Consider the following 20000-nt stretch of genomic DNA (forward strand, 5'->3'; position numbering starts at 1 on the left):
GGCGAGTCCTTGAAGCCCGAGGGCACGTCAGAAAGGAACTCGGGCGACGCGTCCGAAGACAGGCTCGAGGATTCGTCCGTGGCCTTCGACGACGGCCCGTCCTTGAACGGCGTGGGCGGATCCGGTATCTTGTATTCCCAGGTGTCCACCGGCGGTTCCTTGGGGTTGACGCTCTCCAGGGGCGGGACTGCGACGACCTCGGCGGCGGGGGAGGATCGGCCCGAGTGGCTCTCGTGGCTCTCTTCGTCCAGGTCGGCGAAGGCGGCTTCCAGGTGGCTCTCGATTGCCTTCTTAGATTTCTGAGGAGATGAATCAAGCTCTGTCAGAAATGGGGTCGTGAACGATCATTCCATGATTAATGTCTCGCCAAGTGAACATTCAGTCGATCTAACATTTAATTCTCAGCTTCCCTTTTATAATCAAATCAATTAAACCAGCGTTCCCTTCTGATCTTATAATTTTTGTTCATCAAATATTCAAATCGATCCAGCATTTAATTCTAGTCTTTCCTCCCATAATCGAAGAAATTGACCCTTGAACTTATTTTTTCTTATTATAAAAAGTCAAATCGATCCAGCATTCAATTATCAAATCGATGAAGCCATCCTTTATTTCCTTCGATTCATCCCATTCATCTTTGAATTCTCCTTCCTCGTCTCCATAGATCTCCCACCTCCTCCTCCTCCTCTCCTCCTCCCTCCATCCTCACTCTTCTCTTCCCTTCCTCTCCTTCTTCCTCCACCCTCTCTCCCCCCTCCCTCCTCTCTCCTCCTTCCTTCTTCCTCTTACCTCCTCCGTTCCCTTCTACCCTTCCTACCTCCCCTCCTCCCTCCCTTTCCTACCCCTACCTCCCCTCTCCTCTCCTCCCTCCACTCTCCCTTCCTCCCTTCCCCACCCACACACCCCACCTCCCCTCCTTTCCTCCCTCCACCCACACCTCCCCTCCCTTCCCCACCCTTCCCTCCACCACCCCACCCCTCCCCTCCCCTCTCCCTTTCCCTCTCCTCCACCCTCCCCCCTTCCCCCTTCCCCTCTACCCCCACCTCTCTCCCCACTCCCCATCCCAACTCACCTCCTGCACCTCCTGTGGGCTCGGTCTCGCGTGTTCTGTCCTACTGGCCGAGTCTCCTGACGAGGCGGATGACAGTGACGACACGGAGGTCTTCCGACTTCCTGTGGCCACGGCAGTTATGTTCTGGAAGGAGTCAAGTTCATCGGATTAATCATAATCTTGGAATAGCGGGTGTTAAATTTCAGTGTATAATCCTAGATCAATGAGATTAGATATCTGTCATCATAATTCTGGAATAATGATACCTAATGTCTATCATCATAGTCATGGGATAATTTATATCAACTTTAATTCATAATAATTCTGGAATAATGAGACTAAATTTCCTTAAATCTTATCTTTGAGCCATATGGCGTTGCGGTAAAAAAAAATCTTGATCATATTAGAAGCAGCTTACCATAAACCAAACCGAATCAATCACACAGTCTTAGAATCTTAGAATCTTAGAATCCCCGAGTGCTAACTTTACGCTCACAAGGGAATTGCTTTAGTTGCTGTCTAGATGAATCACTGTGATTGGATTTGTTTTAGAGGAGTTCCTTGTATGTTGAAATGTGTTAACCAGAGGATATTCAATTTAATGTCAGTGGAAAGAAGATAAGGAGTTATAATACTTTTAACTAGTTCAATTGGTCATGGGATTATCATGTTATACAACTTTAAAAATATCTTCATGTCTAAATAAAGATGAAGAGAGAATCATATACAAAACTATAAAAGAAACAGATAATTAATTCTATAATAGTCCTCATATACTAATCATATCAATGAATTTACACGCGGGCGCGCGTACTCGTGGACCACATACACACGCAAGCACGAACGCATGCAAACACACACAGACACAGACACACACACACACACACACACACACACACACTCACACACTCACACACTCACACTCACACTCACACTCACACTCACACTCACACTCACACACACTCACACTCACACTCACACACACACACACACACACACACACACACACACTCACTCACACACACACTCACACTCAGGCCCGTAGTAAAGAACATGTGGGGTGGGGCGTCGGGAAAATGTGACTGGTGTCGGGTGTAGGACGTTGGATAAAATGTGGATAAAATGTGACGGATAAATAAAATAAAATAGGTTAAATAAAATAAAATAGGATAAATAAAATAAAATAGAAAATGTCTATTGCTTTTTTATTTTATTTAACCTATTTTATTTTATTTATCCGTCACATTTTATCCAACGTCCTACACCCGACACCCGTCACATTTTCCCGACGCCCCACCCCACAGGTTCTTTACTACGGGCCTCACACTCACACTCACACTCACACACAGATGCAAAAAAAACAGCAATACCCGTGCAGCACACGTCACCCTCCACTGCACACGTCGCATTTTGCAACTCACTTTGTCGCTACCGATGTCTGAGGATCCATCCACCGAACCGTTGGGCAGATCCCTGGTTTCCTTCGGGATGTTCACTTTCAGCACTGGCGTCTCCAGCACCACTGTCTCCACTACCTCTCTTGCTTCTGCTTCTCTCATGACCTCATCTTGCGTGTGATCTCCCCGACTGTCTCCATCAGAGTCCCTTTCGGACTGTGAGGAGCCAGAATCTCTCGTTGTCAAGTCTTGGGGTTCGGCAATGCTGTCTTCACTCGTCTCGTTCGTCTTGTTCCTGACGACCTCTAATCGGGCTGTGGGTTCCGCAGCAAGGGTCTTCTCCCCGACGGACACCTGGCTCTCTTCGTCCAAGCTACTGAGGCTACTTCTGCTACTAACGCTCTCCGTGGGTGACTTCTGCAGTTCCTTGTCGGGCTGGGCTGCTTCGTCCACGAGGTTCTTGGTGATGACAGCATTTTGGAGGCTGTTTTCCTCTGGTTTTGGCTTGAGAGACTCGTCGCTCGGGGTGTAGGTCGACTCCACTCTACTGCTGACAACATTATCCTCACTCGTCTCTGAGGAGAAGCTGGCAGTGCGAGTCTGTACCTCATGATCTGTTGCGTTGTGGAAAAGAAGGGAATGTATATATTAATGATACAAGATAAGGCAACTCTGAAGTTAATTAATACCATTTTATTATCAAATTATTTAAAAATATTTTATTACATGTTTACTAGAAATGTATGCTGTATATCCCTGTTGACATGCAAAATACCACAACTAAAATACCTCTATATTACTTCTACTGTTAATGTTAAGCAAAGTTGTTAATACTTTACATAAAAACTAAACAAAAATACAGCTGACCATATGTAATACGTATGTTAGTTCACATAGGAGTGAATCTTACATCAACTCTGGTTTACTGACACGAAGAGACCTGTTTGAGCCCAAACCGCAATGGTTAAGCACCCCAAGAAGCATCCTTGAGAGAACCCCGTGGAAACCTTTTCATGCAAACCTGTATCTGAGCACAGAGAAGAGCTGGAGACAAGTCGAGGTCGTGTAGAAGGCCCACGATGCGCCCCTTCACGGGAGGTGGGTGACCTTTGAGAAGCGTCCTCAGAGGGCATCTGAGGCGAGCTCTCTTGTGCGGGAGTGTCTTGGAGGGACCCGCGAGGGGTGCTGCTATGTGAGTCAGAGGAGTCTAAGCCAGCAGTCTCAAGAGACTCTGTGTTGTCCCAGCTTTGGAGCTGTGAAATCAAAGCGAGGTATCCGGCACGGTAACTACTAGCTGTCGTCTGAGAGGGGATTGCAGCGGTGGGTGCGACAGGAGGGCTTGGCGGGGGGGAGCTGTGGGATGACTTGCTTGATGAACTACTACTGGACCGCACGTCTGCATCATTTTCAGGATAAAGTATGTCCATTTCAAGACCTTTCTTAGGCACTGGGGATCTACCTGATGATATGCTTGATGCAGGAGATCGACCCTGCGATGTCTGGATTGGGGAATCGACGTCTACTTCGGTCAGCAGAGACAGGATGTCTGCATCTGCACTTGTCAGGCTCGATACATGAACCTTGAATTCCTCATCTTCCGGTTGGTTAATGATGATGTCAAATTCTTCAGCTTCTGAAAGCTGTGGCCTGGTCGAGATTTCACTGTACTTTGGTCTCACAGAAAGTTCTAAAGAAGGGTTAAATCCCTGTTGGTTAAGCACGTGAACTTGCTTTTCAGTATCAGGCATTTTAGATGTAGATACAGGAGGGGGAGGGGGTGCTCTCTTTTTTCGAGGGACCACATTTCTGGGTGCAGGTATGGGTGGTGTTTCAACACTTGCTCCAGAAACACCACCTTCAAAGGATGAATCCATGCCACTGCCAATGGTCCGATCAAAGTGTCCTGGCTGCTGTGGCGTGTCTGGGGTATTCTTTCTGAGGACTGGCTCTGGGATCGCTTTATCTACAGGTGTCGAGGAAGCTGTTGGGTGACCACTTACAAAAGACTGGTTGCTGAAGTCCCTCCACTCCATACTCTGGTTGGAAGAGTTTCCTAAAGCATCTCTTGGCGCAAACATTTCTTCGTTGAAATCCATATCATCATCGTCTTCGTCGAAAAATGCTTTTTGTTGTTTGCTAAGTTGCCCTCCTCGAGCCAGCGGATTCCTCGTCAACGATGCTTTTCCTTTCGAACCAAACTTGTCCTCCTCCTTGATCTGCTGCGTCTTTCCGTCGGCGATGAACTTCTTATTCACATCATCATCTTGTTGTACTGTTGTTTGTGACTTGGTGACAATCCTAAACATAGGAATATTTGGTGCATTCTCCATATTGGTGTTCAGTGGCACTATGGCATCTTCGGGATACTGTTTGGCACCTTTGGCACTGATGCCAGAGTTGTCTCGCCCGCTGCCTTGCTTGGCGCTCTTGCTGGGGTGGGTGTCTTCAGACCAGGATGCATCTTCGGGAGTGTGCCTTTTGCGATTGTCTTCCGGATGTGTGGGCGGGGGGGAGAAGAGCGGGCGCTGTCGATCCTGGCGGCTGGGCTGAAGACGGCCCTCCTGCGCTGCTAACCTGTCAGGAGAGATGACTCCACTTGCTCCACTGCCGTTGCTCAGGCTTGCTGATGATGCTGTTGTTGCTGCTGCTGCCGATGCTGCCTCGTGCTGCATTCCCGGCCTGACTCTGGCAGCAACAGTAGCACGTGCGGTGGTGGGGGAAGGAGTGTTGGAAGAGGATGACGAAGAGGAGGAGGAGGAGGAGGAGGAAGAGGAGGTGGAAGCTGAGTGGCTACGGTGAGGAGGTGTCATTCCGAGGTCGGAGGCTTTGGGATGAGGAGGATGGGAGGCTTTGAAGGATGCGCCAGAGTTAGTGTTGTCTGTGGAGGGTTAGTACAGCCATTACCAAGCATGCAGAAGAAACTAAGAGTAACTACATGCAAACCGCGCATGAGCTATGACAGTTTTATGCCATGCAATTAACATTTTAACTGTGAAAGATGTAGAGCTCTTGGAATTTAGGAAAAGCCAAACCATGGAAAATGATGTTAGTATGAAAATTTGGTCATTCTTGATGTGAATTCTTTGGTTGGTGGTTCTAATCTTATCAAAAGTAAAAGTGATATGGCATATTACTGAATGCCCATGCCTACATGTAGTATAACTAAAAAAGGTATATCACTATTTAATTACACATGTCAAATTGCTTTATTAATGTAACATTACCATGCATATTCTATATCTAGGAATATTTCAATACTGAAAACTTTTAACTAAGAGTGATTACAGTGCTGATACTATTTCTAGTAAAAATGAAAACACTAATTCTGCAATAAGTAACGGTATAGGTTTCAAAATATAAACATTCTATCAGGTGTCTTTGAAAAGTGATCAACAAAAAAAATGCACTGAACTGGAAATATAATCACAAACATCTTAGCCAACGGAACTAAAAGGGAAACAAAATACGGGAGAGTCTTCCTCGAGGAATAACATTACAGGTCATGAGTTAAAAGACGAGCTTCTGCTGAGTCTGGAGGATCTCCCCCAAGTCACTCAGGAAGTCGTTCCAGTCGTCCTCAATGTTCCCTTCGTCGAGGAAGTCTTGCGGGGCGGAGATGGACTTACCTGAGGCGGAGGCTGGAGGGGGAGGAGGAGGAGGAGGAGGGCACTCTACGTCTGGCGGAGGAGGCAGGAGGGGGCTGGACGCCTGCTGGTGCTCTACGCTACTCAGCGACGACACGGAGCTCACGTGGGAGGAGGTCGGGGAGGAGGGGTGGGTCTCCGGGGGCTGGGGGGTGGAGGAGGAGGGGGGCGTGGCAGGCTCGGCCTCCCCGTTGACTCGAGGCTTCTCGCGTTCCTCGGGGGCTTTAGCCGGCAGGGGGGCTTCCGCCTCCTCGGGGATGGCCGAAGGGCGCGCCGCTTCGTCGTGCTTGGTGGGCGTCGGCTTCGGGGGCGGCGGGGCGCGCCTCTTGCCCCGTGAGGAGGCCAGAGACAGGCTGGACGTCGACACCACCGACGTGAGGTTGGTCGCGCCGGCGGCCGGGCCGCGGCTCGTGTCCAGGCTGCTGATCTCCGAGCCCGCGGGACTGGAAGGGACGGAGGGCGTGAGAAAAGCATTTTTACATGAACAGTAGTAGAGCGTGTAATCAGCGCTAGCAGGACCTGGAACATTCACTGACCACTAACAGGCATCCGCTCCATTAATTCACGAACACATCACATCTCTCTGCTAGAATCCCGAAGTACATCACAAAATCCTTTCAATCACCCCGTGCCTCTAATCAACCCATCCAGTCATTCTACCCCCCCCTCTTTAAGCCCCCTACCCCCTCCTAGCTATCACCCTAAACCCCATCCACCCATCCAGTTATCCTATCCTCCTAACCCTTATCTTCTTTCCTCCTCCCTCCTCCTTCTTCCCTCACACCTCACCACTCCATCCACCTACTTATTCTATCCATCCCTTCCTCGCTTCATCCCTCACCCTAACTAAACCCCCCTTCCCCTACCCTACCCTCCCCTTCTAACCCTTCCCTCCCCTCCCTTCCCCTTCTTTCCCAATTCTACCCTCCCTTCCCCTCCCCTTCTAACCTAATCCCACACTCCCTTCCCCTCCCCTCCCCTCCCCTTCTAACCCAACCCTCCCCTCCCCTCCCCTCCCCTTCTAACCCAACCCTACCCTACCCTACCCTTCCCCACCCCACCATCCTACCCCTTCTAACCCTCCCCAAGTCCCCATCCCTAGTCATCACCCAGTAGCAGGTCCCGCCGTACCTGGTGTGAGGTGACCTGAGCTCCGAGTCATGGTAACCTGACGAGTCCGAACTCCGTCTCGACAGGTTGCTTCCAGTGCCTTCTCGACGCTCGTTCTCCGCCTGCAAGCAAGCAAGCAGTGAGTCAATCGATTAATTATGGGGTTGTCGATCAAAAATAGATGGATATGATGAACTAAATGAAACGAAGGATGTACTTTAGATTGAATGACATAAAATAAACGATAAAAAGAGGGAAGCAAATGCAATGTTAACTAAGGTGGATAGATGAGTAAATGTAAATAAAAATAAGAAGAAAAAATACTGAGAACAAGTTAAAATATGTAAGAAATATACATGAGTATTTTCTTTTAAACAACTTTTAAAATACAACAAAAAGTTAGATAAGTCAGATAAATAACAGAAGTACATCAAATAAATATAAATGAATGATGAAATAAAAAAACATGCAAATGAATATTTTCAAAGAATGAAGACAAACCCATCAAAGTGACTCACTTGTCATCAATGTCTTTTCTTTATCATTATCATCATTATCACTTTAAAAAGATAACAAGTATTACGTAATGAAACGATGACACAAGAACAAAGATCGTTTAGATACTGTCTGTTATCTTCACAGTGAATAATGGACCTGAAATTGCTCTTATTCCTAATCAGAACGAGTCTCCCCACGTCATCCGAGGTCAAAGTCCCCCGCATCGAAGTCAGTCGAGGTCAAAGTCACCGGCATAGAAGTCAATCGAGGTCAAAGTCCCCCGCATCGAAGTCAATCGAAGTCAAAGTCGCTCGCATCGAAGTCAATCGAGGTCAAAGTCCCCCGCATCGAAGTCAATCGAGGTCAAAGTCCCCCGCATGGAAATCAATCGAGGTCAAATTCACCCAAATAAGGCACTCCTTCAAAGTCAAAATCACGCAAAGTCGAAGTCAATGTCCCCCCTTACGAACTAACCTTGCCATTGGTGTGATGCGCGGGCGGCTGTGATGCAGGCGGAGGCGCAGCGGCCGGGGGCGCGGGTGCCTGTCTCTTCCTGGCCCTGGCGAGGTTGAGCGAGGAGGCCGGCCGGGAGAGGGGGGGCGGAGGGTGGCTGGAGGTGAGGGTGGCTGAGGACGAGGCCGGGGAGAGTGGGCGGGGTGTAGGCCGCCCGTCAGCCGACTCGTCAGACCGCGCGGGGCTGACACTCCGCTCGCCCGCGCTGCCTGACGACAAGCTGCTGTCACCCGTCGACTGTTGGGAAAGATACACTCGTTAATAAAGCTATTAGGGCGGCGTCCGTGGAACTCGCACTCGCATGGCGTCACCTTTTTGTCATCTCTAGAAAAGTATTACGTAGGCCTATGTTATGCGGTAACACATACCACCATAAAACATGAAACCGAAGTGTAAACAGTTTAATGCTTGTCATATCACATGTAAGTAACAGAAGACAAAATAATGGAGAGCATGATATGCAACACTCATCGCAACAAAGCAAAAACTCAGGGCAACAACTTCAAGTCTTCATACGCAATTAACTAATGTAAATGAGAAGCACACACATCAATTTACAGGATATGTTGCACTACTTCTAAGTAAGTGTGTTTTTATCTAATTATCTAGTTTCGATTAATTAATTAATCTATTTATTTATTTTTTTTTTTTTTTTTTGGGGGTGAGAGGTTAGGTTTCTTAGCAAAATCTCAGTAAGTGTGTTTCATCTAATTATCTAGTTTTGATTAATTAACTAATCTATTTATCATCTATATATATATTTTTTTTGAGGGGGGGGGGGGAGTTAGGTTTCTTAGCGTAATCTCAATACATAAGGTGATAATGACCCGTGTCTCTAAATGGGCATATATCACCTACTCCTCGAGTGGTTTTATCTTGACGCAATGCACGTAAACAAATGTTCGAATGAAGGAAAAATTTGCCGCGTCAAGAGCCGGTGACGTCATTCCTCCAAAAACTTCCGGATTGATCCTTCCTCTCCCTTCCATTTCCTCCTGCCCCACCTCCCTCCCTTTTTCTTCTCCTTTCAATTTCCTCTTTCTCCCCCCTCCCCTTTTCTTCTTTCTCCCTTTCATTTCCTCCTTCTCCACCCTCCCCTTTCTTTATCCCTTCTCCCTTCCATTTCCTCCTTCTCCCCCCTCCCTTTTTCTTCTCCCTTTCATTTCCTCCTTCCCCTTTCCCCCCACCCCCTGCCGATCTGCCAAACCTACTATTCCGTTTGTTTAATTTTAGTGAAAGATTATTATTCCATAAAAAAAGAAAAAGAAAAAAACGCCCAACAGTATTCAGAAAACAAAACAAAATCAAAACATTCATATATTCTTGAATCTTGAGATCTGTAATGGCTACATAAACAGATTTACTCAAAAAAAACGAAATCGAAAACTTAGTGATAAGCACAATTTTTGACACCTCGAATATGGACCAGTTACATACAGATTAATGTACTTCAATGAGGAATGTTTTGCAAATTGATAAGAATGATGCAACAGTCAGAATACAGTAGCTTCAAAGGATTGGAAGAATTCAAGAAAGAAAAAAATAACTCCATGAATTTAGATTTTTTAAAAATAATTTCTGCATATTCCTCGTTGTTTCAATCAAATTCCAAACCGCGTGTGACCCCTTTGCTTAAAAAGTACAAACAAAAAAAAGATAATAACAATAATTCCACATTCCTTATCTTCTCACCTTCACTTTCCTCTTCCTCCCTCCCTCATCTCTCCTCTCACCCTTTCCATCTCACCTCCCTCCTCCCTCATCACCTTCCATCTCCCCTCACACCTCCCACACACCCTTCTATATCCCCTCCCTCCTTCTTCACCCCCTTCCATCTCCCCTCCCTCCTCCCTCACCCCCTCCATCTCCCCTTCCTCCTCCCTCACCCCCTTCCATCTCCCCTCCCTCCTCCCTCACCCCCTTCCATCTCCCCTCCCTCCTCCCTCACCCCCTTCCATCTCCCCTCCCTTCCTTCCTTCTCCCCCCTCTACCTCCCCTCCCTCCTCCCTCACCCCCTTCCCCCCTCCCTCACCCCCTTCCATCTCCCCTCCCTTCCTTCCTTCTCCCCTCACCCCCTTCCCCCCTCCCTCACCCCTTCCATCTCCCCTCCCTTCCTTCCTTCTCCCCTCACCTATCTCACCCCTCCCCTCCTTCACAGACCCAACCAAGGTGACCGCCAATTAAGGCAGGTGGCAGATATAACGCGTCTTCCGGCCTGCCAATCACGCCGAATCAACCAGCTCTCCCCCCCCCTTCTCCTTCTCCTTCTCTTCCCCCTCCCCCTGCCTGCTACTCCTTATCCCCCTTCCCTCCCTCTCAATGCTCTATAACAATAATAGTGATATTAATGATGAGAATGACTGTGGTAGTGGTAGTAATAGTAGTAATAGTAGTAGTAGTGGTGGTGGTGGTGGTTATGATGATGATGATGAGGAGAATATAATTATTATTAATAATGATAACAACAACAACAATGACGACAACAATAAAACAACAATCACCATAATAAATGAACAATAGCTCTTACAGCATCCCAACCTCCCCCATCCTCCTCCCCCCTTCCCCTCTCCCCCTCCTACCCCCACCTAGCCTCCAACGAGCGATAAATCAGCCAGCGAAAAGCGCCAGCGAACGACCCTCAACAGCCTGACGACCCCTTTAACGACCCTGTGACGAGCATCGCGGCAGCTGCATCCGGCGGGGACGTGTCGCGCAGGGGGGGCGGGGGTGGGGGTGGGGGGGTGGGGGGGTCGTCGCTTGCTGATCGTTAGTTAAGGCACCTCCCCCTCTCTCTCCCTCCCTCCCCCCTCCTTATCCTCCTCCTCCTCCTTCGTCAAACACTCTTCCTTTCTCATCTTATCTTTCTCCTTCTTCTCGTTCTTCTTCATCTTCATCTTCTTCTCTTCCTCCTCCTCCATCTCCACCTTCTCCTTCTCCTTTTTCTTTTTCCTTTTCTTCTTCTGATTCTCTTCCTCCTCCCCCCCTCCCTACCATTGCCTCAAGGTCGACAAGTATTAATGTCACCCTCAAGTGTCACATCAGGAGGCGAAGGCAAAGGAGGGGGGGTAAAGGAGGAGGAGTAAGGGGGGAGATGGAGGAAGGGAAGAGGTAGTGGGGAGGGAAGGAGTGAAGGAGGGGAGAGGGAAGGTCAATTAGCTGGAAGAAGTGAGGGTGGGCGAGTGGCAGCTTTTGTGTGTGTGTGTGTGTGTGTGTGTGTGTGTGTTTGTGTGTGTGTGTGTGTTTGTGTGTGTGAAACGGAGAAAAAGATAGATAGAGATAGATAAATAGAGATAGGTAGGTAGAGAGAGAGAGAGAGAGAGAGAGAGAGAGAGAGAGAGAGAGAGAGAGAGAGAGAGAGAGAGAGAGAGAGAGAGAGAGAGAGAGAGAGAGAGGAAAGAGTGTCAAGAAGAGGAGAGTGACTGAGAGGTGAGAGGTGGAGATGAGCGAGAGTAACAAAGCAAGAAATTGGAGATGAGGGAGAAGGGAGACTATGCAAGGGGAGAGACGGTTAGGGAGAAAGAACCAGAAGAGACTAGACAAGGGAACGTAAAAAAAAAAAAAAAAAAAAAAAATGTTCGGGACATAACTACCAAATCGACTTTTACCCCCCCCTCCCCCTTCTCCCTTCCTCCTCCCGTATCTCCTCTCTCATGTTCGTCTTCACAGATGCTCAAAACTCATTCTTGAGTCTCTGACGCATGTGCAGACGGAGACGAGTCGGCCGTAGGTAGGGAGTGTTACGCAGGTTTCACGGCGCCTGCGGGGTACCTGGCGCCGGCTCTTCGTCAAAACACATGCAACACGTGACATGCAACACGGAACGCTGCCATCGCCGTCGTTAGTGTTCTTCCTCTTCCTATTTCTCCTCTTCTTCCCCTTTCCCACCTTCCCTTTCTCTTACTCTTCTCCCCTTCCCCTTTCCTTTTCCTCTTCCCCTTCAACTTCCTCTTCTCTTCTCCTTCTTCTTGCTCTCCCTTTCCCTCTCGCTCACCCCCTATCTTTCCTCTTCCTCTTCCCGTCTCCTTCCTATTCCACACCCCTTACTGTTCCTACTCCACTCCCCCTCCCCTTCCTATTCCTCTATCCTCCCCCCCTCCCCTTCCTCTTCCCCTTCCTCTTCCCCTTCCCTCTCCCTCATCCCCTTCTCTACCTCTCCCCTATATGCTATCTCCACTTCTACATAGATCATAATTCTAAATCTAAATCAAAGTATCAATACATCCTGTAACTAAGCGGTTGCAGGTCAGCCTACCACTCAACCCACGATGAATTTCCCTAAAAGTACCTAACAGTTCGGTGGGCGGGAGGAGGTGGGGAGGTGGGGAGGTGAGTGAGGGGGGGAGGTTAGAGTACGCATATTTTCATAACCACAGCCGTGTGCTAGTCCCCCTCTTCCCCCCTCTAGACTAGCTTTCCATTAAAACACACACACACGCACATACACATAAACACACACACACACGCACACACATACACACAAACACACACACACACACACACACACACACACACACACACACACACACACACACACACACACACACACACACATACACATTTCAATCAGTACACTAACATGACGAAATGCTATCATATCATCAGGTGGTATTTGAAAGGAGGAGAGAGGGGAGAGGGGAGAGGGGAGAGGGGAGAGGGGAGAGAAGGGGGGAGAAGGGGAGAGGGGAGAGAGGAGAAGGGGAGAAGGAGAGAAGGAGAGAAGGGGGGAGGGAGAGGAGAGAGGAGAGAGGAGAAAGGGGGAGAAGGAGAGAGAGGAGAGAGGAGAAAGGGGGAGAAGGGGAGAAGGGAGGGTGGGGAACGAGGGATAGGGATGGGGGGATGGGGAGATCTTATCTATCCATACCATCAAGGTTGAGTCCGTTCTCCATTTAACTAATATCTTAACATGTCCCATTCAGGATTAGCCAGCTATCAGAACGGACCGATAAGGCCAACTGTCCATCATTTTTACGGTCACTCTTATCGGATCAGCTATGAGTTAAATGTCATGTTAAATGTCATGAGGTAGAGAATTCAATCCGAGGAATTAATTGGAGAAACTTAATGGATTTCAGGACTTAATTAAATATGAGGATTTATTAATTCAACTAATTAAGTACATCCGTAATCAAGTGAATAGACGAATCCTGCTGCAAAAGGGGCATAGTCTACATAAGGAGGAGGAGAAGAATAGGGAGAAGATGAACAAGAAAAAGGAGAAGGAGATGGAGAAGAAGAAGAAGAAGAAGAAGAAGAAGAAGAAGAAAAAGAAGAAGATGGAAAATAAAAAGAAGAAGCAGGAGAAGGAAAGGGTAAAGGAAAAGAAGGAGGGGGAGGAGAAGGAGGAGAGGAAGTAGAACAGGAAGAAAAAGGAGAAGAAGAAGAAGGAGATGAGAAATGAGAAGGGGAAGAAAAAGAGGAGGAGAAGAAGAAGAAAAGAATAAGGAAGGAGGAAGAGGAAAGAATGAGCAGAGATCAGGTTATTATTATCGATAACAACGACAAAGAAATAATAATAATAATAATGATGATGATTATGATGATAGTAATAATAATGAAAACAACAACAACAATAATAATAATAACAATAATAAAGATAAAATCATAACGAAAATAACAATAACAAAAAGAATAATATTACTAACAAAAATAACAATAATAAAAAACATTACAATTCACCACAACCATCATTATCATCATCAGAATTAATGGAAATAAAGACGAAAACAACAGTACCGAACTAAGACCCACAAAGCATTCATTGTAGGACTAAACAGAGTACAATGAACGGAGAGATGAAGAGGTTGTTAAAGGGGCTACTTGTGCTAGTTAGACCACCTGTTGCCTTGCGTGGTTGCTGTTTAACCACGTCCCCATCAGCCTATCACCTACCCCCCCTCCCTCCTCCTCTTTCTCTCTTTCTCTTTTTCTCTCTCTCTTTCTCTCCTTGTCCCTGTTTCTATATCTTTTTCTTTTTTTTCTCTCTCGATTTTTATCTTTATATTTTTCTTGTTTTTTCGCTCTTTCTCTTCTCTCCTCTCTTTCTTTCTCTTTATTTCTCTTCTCTTCTCTCTCTCTCTCCCCCTCTCCTTCTCCTCCCTCTCTCTCTCTCTCTCTCTCCCCCTCTCCTTCTCCTCCCTCTCCCTCTCTCCATCAACCCAACCCTAGCCCCCCTTACCCACCCCATCATCCTACCTCCCACCCCACTCCCCTCTCCCATCCCCGCTTTCCCCAGCCTCGCAAAGAAAGAACAATGTCAAAACCGCAAACAATTTTCTTAAGCAATGTCCAGCGAAAAAATAACTGAAGAGAGAGGATCGGTCAAGCTCGAAAAAGAAATGTCTTATCTAACCTGCTACTGACAACCTTATCTCACAATCACTAATCAGATAAAGCTATTAAAAAATAAAAAATAAAAATAAAAATCGGATGAGTACGACCATTACTCTCCTCCTCTAAGGAAATCCAGGACATTGTTGTTGATAATCACTCACTCCTTTTCAACATTAGGGAAAGAAGCTCAACACAGCAACAACAAACACAACAACGGCAACGGAACGGAAGGACTCGCTGTTGCAGAGTTATCCAGTTCAAGAGACTACAGGTGCCACTACCGAGTACTTAATCCTATAATTACTACAGCAGTTGGAATTTATCTACAAGTAACTACAACCGAGACAAGATATGAGCATCTGATGTAATACTTCTCTCGCAACGACTAAGACTACGACCGAGGGAGGGTCAAAAGGAATCGAATACGCTTCTATAGGGCTTGGCTACGACTCTGAGACGCAGGACTAGACGAGGCTAGACCGAAGTCGTGAGCAGAGGAATCGAACACGCCTCTACAGAGTTGGATCCGACTACTCTGAGCCGCAGGACGACACTACAGTAGGTTAGCGGAGGGAGGATTCAAAAGGAATAGAACCCGTCTCTACAGAGTTCGATCCGACTCTTGAGACGAATAGTAACACTAGACCGAAGTCGCGGGGAAAAGGAATCGAAACACGCTCCTACAGAGTTGGATCCGACTACTCTAGGTTAGACCGGGGTGGGGTGGGGTGGGGGGGGTTACGGTCCAAAAAGATAATCGAACACCCCTCTATCTACAGGGATAGGATCCAACCCTTTTTAGATGAATGAAGGAAGGATAACACCGAGTAAGACCGAGGTCGTGCCCCAGTGAGGCCGGTGCCGGGTGCCTGTACCGGTCATGGCCTCCGAAGTGCGAAACGACTCACGAGGGGGAGGCAGGAGCAGCTCAGGCTGGCCGGAATGTCGTCTTCGCTGACCTCCGCCCGCTGTGACCACTTCGGAAAGAGGATTGTGACCTTGGTTTACATTGACCTCCGAGCGTCGGTAAAATCATCACTACTACTATTTCCTCGACAATCCCTTAAAGGGTATTCAATCCCTTTTCCCACACAAAAGGAGAACAATAAGAACATATACGTAAACATAAACAAATCCAAGAAGAAAGAAAAAAAAATAAGAAAGAAAAGAAGGAAAGACAAAAAAGAGAAGAGAAAGAAAAAAGAAAGACTGAATGAAAAAAAGAAAGAAAAAAGAAAGAAAAAAGAAAGAAAGAAGAAAGAAAAGACAGAGAGAAAGAGAGAAAGAGAGAAAGAGAGAAAGAGAGAGAGAGAGAAAGAGAGAAGACAGAGAAAGAAAGAGAGAAGACAGAGAAAGAAAGAGAGAAGACAGAGAGAAAAAGAGAGAAGACACAGAGAGAGAGACGACAGAAAAAGAGAGAGACGACAGAAAAAGAGAGAGAAGACAGAGAAAGAAAGAGAGAAGACAGAGAAAGAGAGAGAATCCAGAGAGATTCCAGAGAGAATCCAGAGAGAGAGAAAAAGCACATCCTAGGATCCACCCAACTCACGGATTTGGTCTTCCTGGAGAAGAGCGAGAGGAGGGTCCGTCTCTTCTTGTCCTCGGGGTGCGAAATGGCCGCCATGGTGATGAGGTCGGTGACCGAGAGCGGCGGGGCACGGAAGTCCCGTGGCACCACACACACCTCCTGCAGCTGGTAGTCGGCGAGGGTGCAGCTGCCGCGGAGCTTCTCGTCTACGTTCACTGCGGGAGGGCGAGAGGATGGGCGTGAGGAAGGGGGTTCGTTGGGGGAAGTTGCATGAAGAATTGTAATTATAATAGTGGCAGGAGTTGGAATAACGATAATAATAATAATAATAATAACTATGATGATCAAATCTATAATAATAAAATCTATAATAATAATAATAATAATAACAGTGATAATATTAATTACAATAATACTAACATCGATGATACTAATACTAATACTAATAATAATAATAAAAATAACAGCAACAACAATAAATAACAATAGTAATAACAACAATCATGACAACAACTATCATTATTATCATCATAACATAAGTTTTATGAACGTGTTGGTTCTCGGTTTTAGCAATTCGTGTGGCTGAGATCTCATACTTATCGTCTGTTGATGCAAATAATTCGCAACACAGTGAGCAATAACGCCTAGATCTCAAAATCAAATACAACAAATACAGGTACAAACACAATCTAAGAACAGACGCATCAAATAATCAATTAACAACGACAGACAAAAACAACGACAAATAAAAACAACAACAAACCCGCCTAGACCACCAAAAAGTTTGTATGTCTTAGAAAAGATCGAACTTCGAGGGAAAAAAAAGGAAAATGAGAGAGAGAGAGAGAGAGAGAGAGAGAGAGAGAGAGAGAGAGAGAGAGAGAGAGAGAGAGAGAGAGAGAGAGAGAGAGAGAGAGAGAGAGAGAGAGAAAGAAAGAAAGAGAGAGAGAGAAATAAATAGAGAGAGTGAACGAAAAATAGAGAGAAAGAGAACAAGAAATACAGAGAAAGAGAACGAGAAGGAACGAGAAAGAGAGAAAGAGAAAGAACGAGAAAGAGAGAAAGAGAAGGAAAAAGAAAAAAAGAGTGAAAGTAAACCGCGTGACGGAATCCCAAACCAAAGTAGCTCCAGCCAGACAAAGTAACTTTTTATTCTTCTAACAAAAAAAAAAAAAAAAAAAAAAAAAAAAAAAAAAAAAAAATCCAGGGCATGAATATGTACACCAGAATCCGTGAGTGAAGTGACGGAAAAAAAAAATAGTGAAAATCAGCACAGAAATGAAAGTAACATAAAGGAGAAAATGATGTAAAAGGTAAAGATACCAACTACTAATAAAATCGGATAAAAAGAAAGAAAAAATAGATAACAGAAAAAAAACAAAGGTAAATGCCAACAAGAGAAAAGGGAGTGACAGTAAACATTCACATTTACGAAAGAAAACAACACGCACTGCAGTAAGCCAAAAATGAGAAATGAGATAAAATGAAATGAGGCATGAGATAAGACGCAATATTTCCTCGTGAACAGCTCTGAAGTGACTATTTACTGAACAATTCACATACAATAATAATGATAATAATGATGATGATAATGATGATAATAATAATAATAATAATAATAATAATAATAATAATAATAATAATGATAATAATAATAATAATAACACTAACAACAACAACAACAATAATAATAATAAAAGCAATAACAATAATAATGATAATAATTATAATAATAATAATAATAATGATAACAACAATAATAACAGTAATAATCTTAATATCAATAATAACAATAACAACAATAATAATAGCAATAACAATAGCAAAATAATAATAATGATAACAACAGTAATCTAGATTTACAAAATAAAGAAACAACTAATTTTAAAATGTCGAAAAAAAGGTGATTAATTTCTCGACACCAAAATACTTCAAGATTTTTCTGAAAACAAACTGCAGCCTGACTATCACTTCAGACCTCCAAGTGGCGCTGGTGTTCAATGCACTTGTCAATAACACAGCATAAAGCCCTATCAAAAATGATGAGTAAGTCAGATATCAGATCTTAAACTTCCCTTGAAGTTTGAAGTTATTCTTGTTGATTTTAATTAAAGTGTCACAATTCTTGACATGTAGATACCATCGTATTCATTGTTGAAATTACATTAATTCAATAGTTGTTTTACCGATTGTCAATTTCCAAGAGACAAAAATAATGTCTGAAAGTCTTCGCATTCACTCTGCAAGACTGACAATCACAATCATTCAATAAACAAATCGATAAAGCGGATAATCACAACAACAACAACAACAAAGCAAATACTATTAGCAGCAATAAGCACAGCAACAAACATACTATTAACAGCAATTAAAAAAACAAAAATATTACTGACAACAATAACATTCAGAACAGAGAGAAAGGGAGAAAGCAGGTCTCCCCCTCCCTCTCTCTCTCTCCTTCTCTTTTTCCTTTTTCCTTTCCTCCTCCCTCCTTCCTTATTTCCTTCCTTCCTCCCCTCCTTCTCCCATCCCACCCTCCCCCTCCACCCCTTCCCCCCTCCCTCCCTCCCTCCCTCCCTCCCTCCCTCCCCACCATCTACGGTCATTCTACCGACTCGCGCGATAACAAGCCCCGTTATCTCTCTCGGTGAAATCCGTGACCCCCTCCTCCTCCTTCGAAAAATAACACGATACGACGACCCTATAAAACCGTGTATTGCGTAATCGCTCCGTGTGCCACCGTCGCAAGGCACTGCTCGTGGGAGTTCCCTGTGTTGCGCCAGTGCCTCTGCGATGATGAGAGGGCATCGAGGGTCGCCTAACAGCAAGAGATAATAAAATAAACAGAAATAAAAATGCCTGTCGGAAACACGAATGAAAAAGACACACACACACACACACACACACACACACACATACACGAACGCACCCCCCCCCCCACACACACACACGCACACCCACACCCACACCCACACCCCCCCACACACACATACACGAACGCACCCCCCCCCCCACACACACACACGCACACGCACACCCACACCCACACCCACACCCACACACACACGGACGCACACACTCGCGGGTACTCTCAGCACCTGTTCCACGGAGACTGCGGCACAGGGAACGTGGCGTCAGGTAGAATTCCCGAACCTAAACAATGGAGCATTACACATTATGCTTCCCCACGTTTCCATAGCCTTCTTGTTTCTCATTCCCCTGCTCGCTATGCCCGCGTTTGTAATGCATCCCCCTCCCTCCCTCCCCCTACACACATGGCATGAAAGAGAAGGGGGAGGGGGAGGTTAAGTGTGGAGTGGAGTGGAGTGGGAATGTCCACTATAGGTGGGACGGAGAGAGGGATTTTCGTGGCACTGGGGGTAGGCCTATCTGCACATATCACTGACACCTACACGATACCTACACGATATTAATAATAAAAAAAATCAAACAACACCACAGCAAGTCTCCAACACAACACGCACAGCCAGGCACCACAAGCACAACTCAAGCACAAACAAACAAACACACACACAAAGACCCCATCCATCTAACAAAAAACAAAAAAGCAAAACAACAACAACAACAAAATCAACCCACCTTATCAATCCTATTAAACCACACACACCAACCAAAAAAATAAATCCTTAACGAACGCACCCAAAAAATCCTCAGAGACCCCCTCCAAAAAAAAAAACAAAAAAAAAAACACTTCGAATAGTTCTATAGCAACGAGAGTAGTCCGCGAGTCTCTCCTGCTACTAGTCCGTGCTCGTTTCTTGATCACTCTCGCCAGGCCGGTCGGTACGGGACGGGATGGCATGGCTGGGGAGGTTAACACGCCATAATTCTCTTATCCGTATCAATTTTATCTCGCTGATACGCCGGGCTAGAGTCGTAATCACCGCGCGGTAGATAGAGTAATTCAT

The 20000-nt window shown here is 45.8% G+C and overlaps 1 protein-coding gene across 12 annotated transcripts in view; it reads right to left on the reverse strand.

Annotated features, from left to right (window-relative positions):
- LOC122247536 (uncharacterized) overlaps nucleotides 1–20000 on the reverse strand; it is a 316213-nt gene that overhangs the window by 47382 nt on the left and 248831 nt on the right. For 10 of the 12 annotated variants that reach the window (XM_086553405.1, XM_086553403.1, XM_086553397.1 and 7 more), the window contains 8 exons: nucleotides 16093–16286; nucleotides 8175–8450; nucleotides 7224–7324; nucleotides 6075–6535; nucleotides 3470–5326; nucleotides 2473–3062; nucleotides 1073–1195; nucleotides 1–299 (listed from right to left, as the gene is read on the reverse strand). The exon at nucleotides 1–299 is cut by the window's left edge and continues 1150 nt beyond it. In XM_086553405.1, coding sequence (XP_086409531.1) covers nucleotides 1–299; nucleotides 1073–1195; nucleotides 2473–3062; nucleotides 3470–5326; nucleotides 6075–6535; nucleotides 7224–7324; nucleotides 8175–8450; nucleotides 16093–16286 — 3901 coding nt within the window. Of the gene's footprint in view, nucleotides 300–1072; nucleotides 1196–2472; nucleotides 3063–3469; nucleotides 5327–6074; nucleotides 6536–7223; nucleotides 7325–8174; nucleotides 8451–16092; nucleotides 16287–19671; nucleotides 19910–20000 lie in introns of those variants that run through there. The other 2 variants (XM_086553406.1, XM_086553408.1) reach the window with 2 other exon arrangements.

Source organism: Penaeus japonicus, unplaced genomic scaffold, assembly GCF_977035675.1.
Source record: "Penaeus japonicus unplaced genomic scaffold, GWHDUDI00000001_assembly GWHDUDI00000028, whole genome shotgun sequence".
Lineage (NCBI taxonomy): Eukaryota > Metazoa > Arthropoda > Malacostraca > Decapoda > Penaeidae > Penaeus > Penaeus japonicus.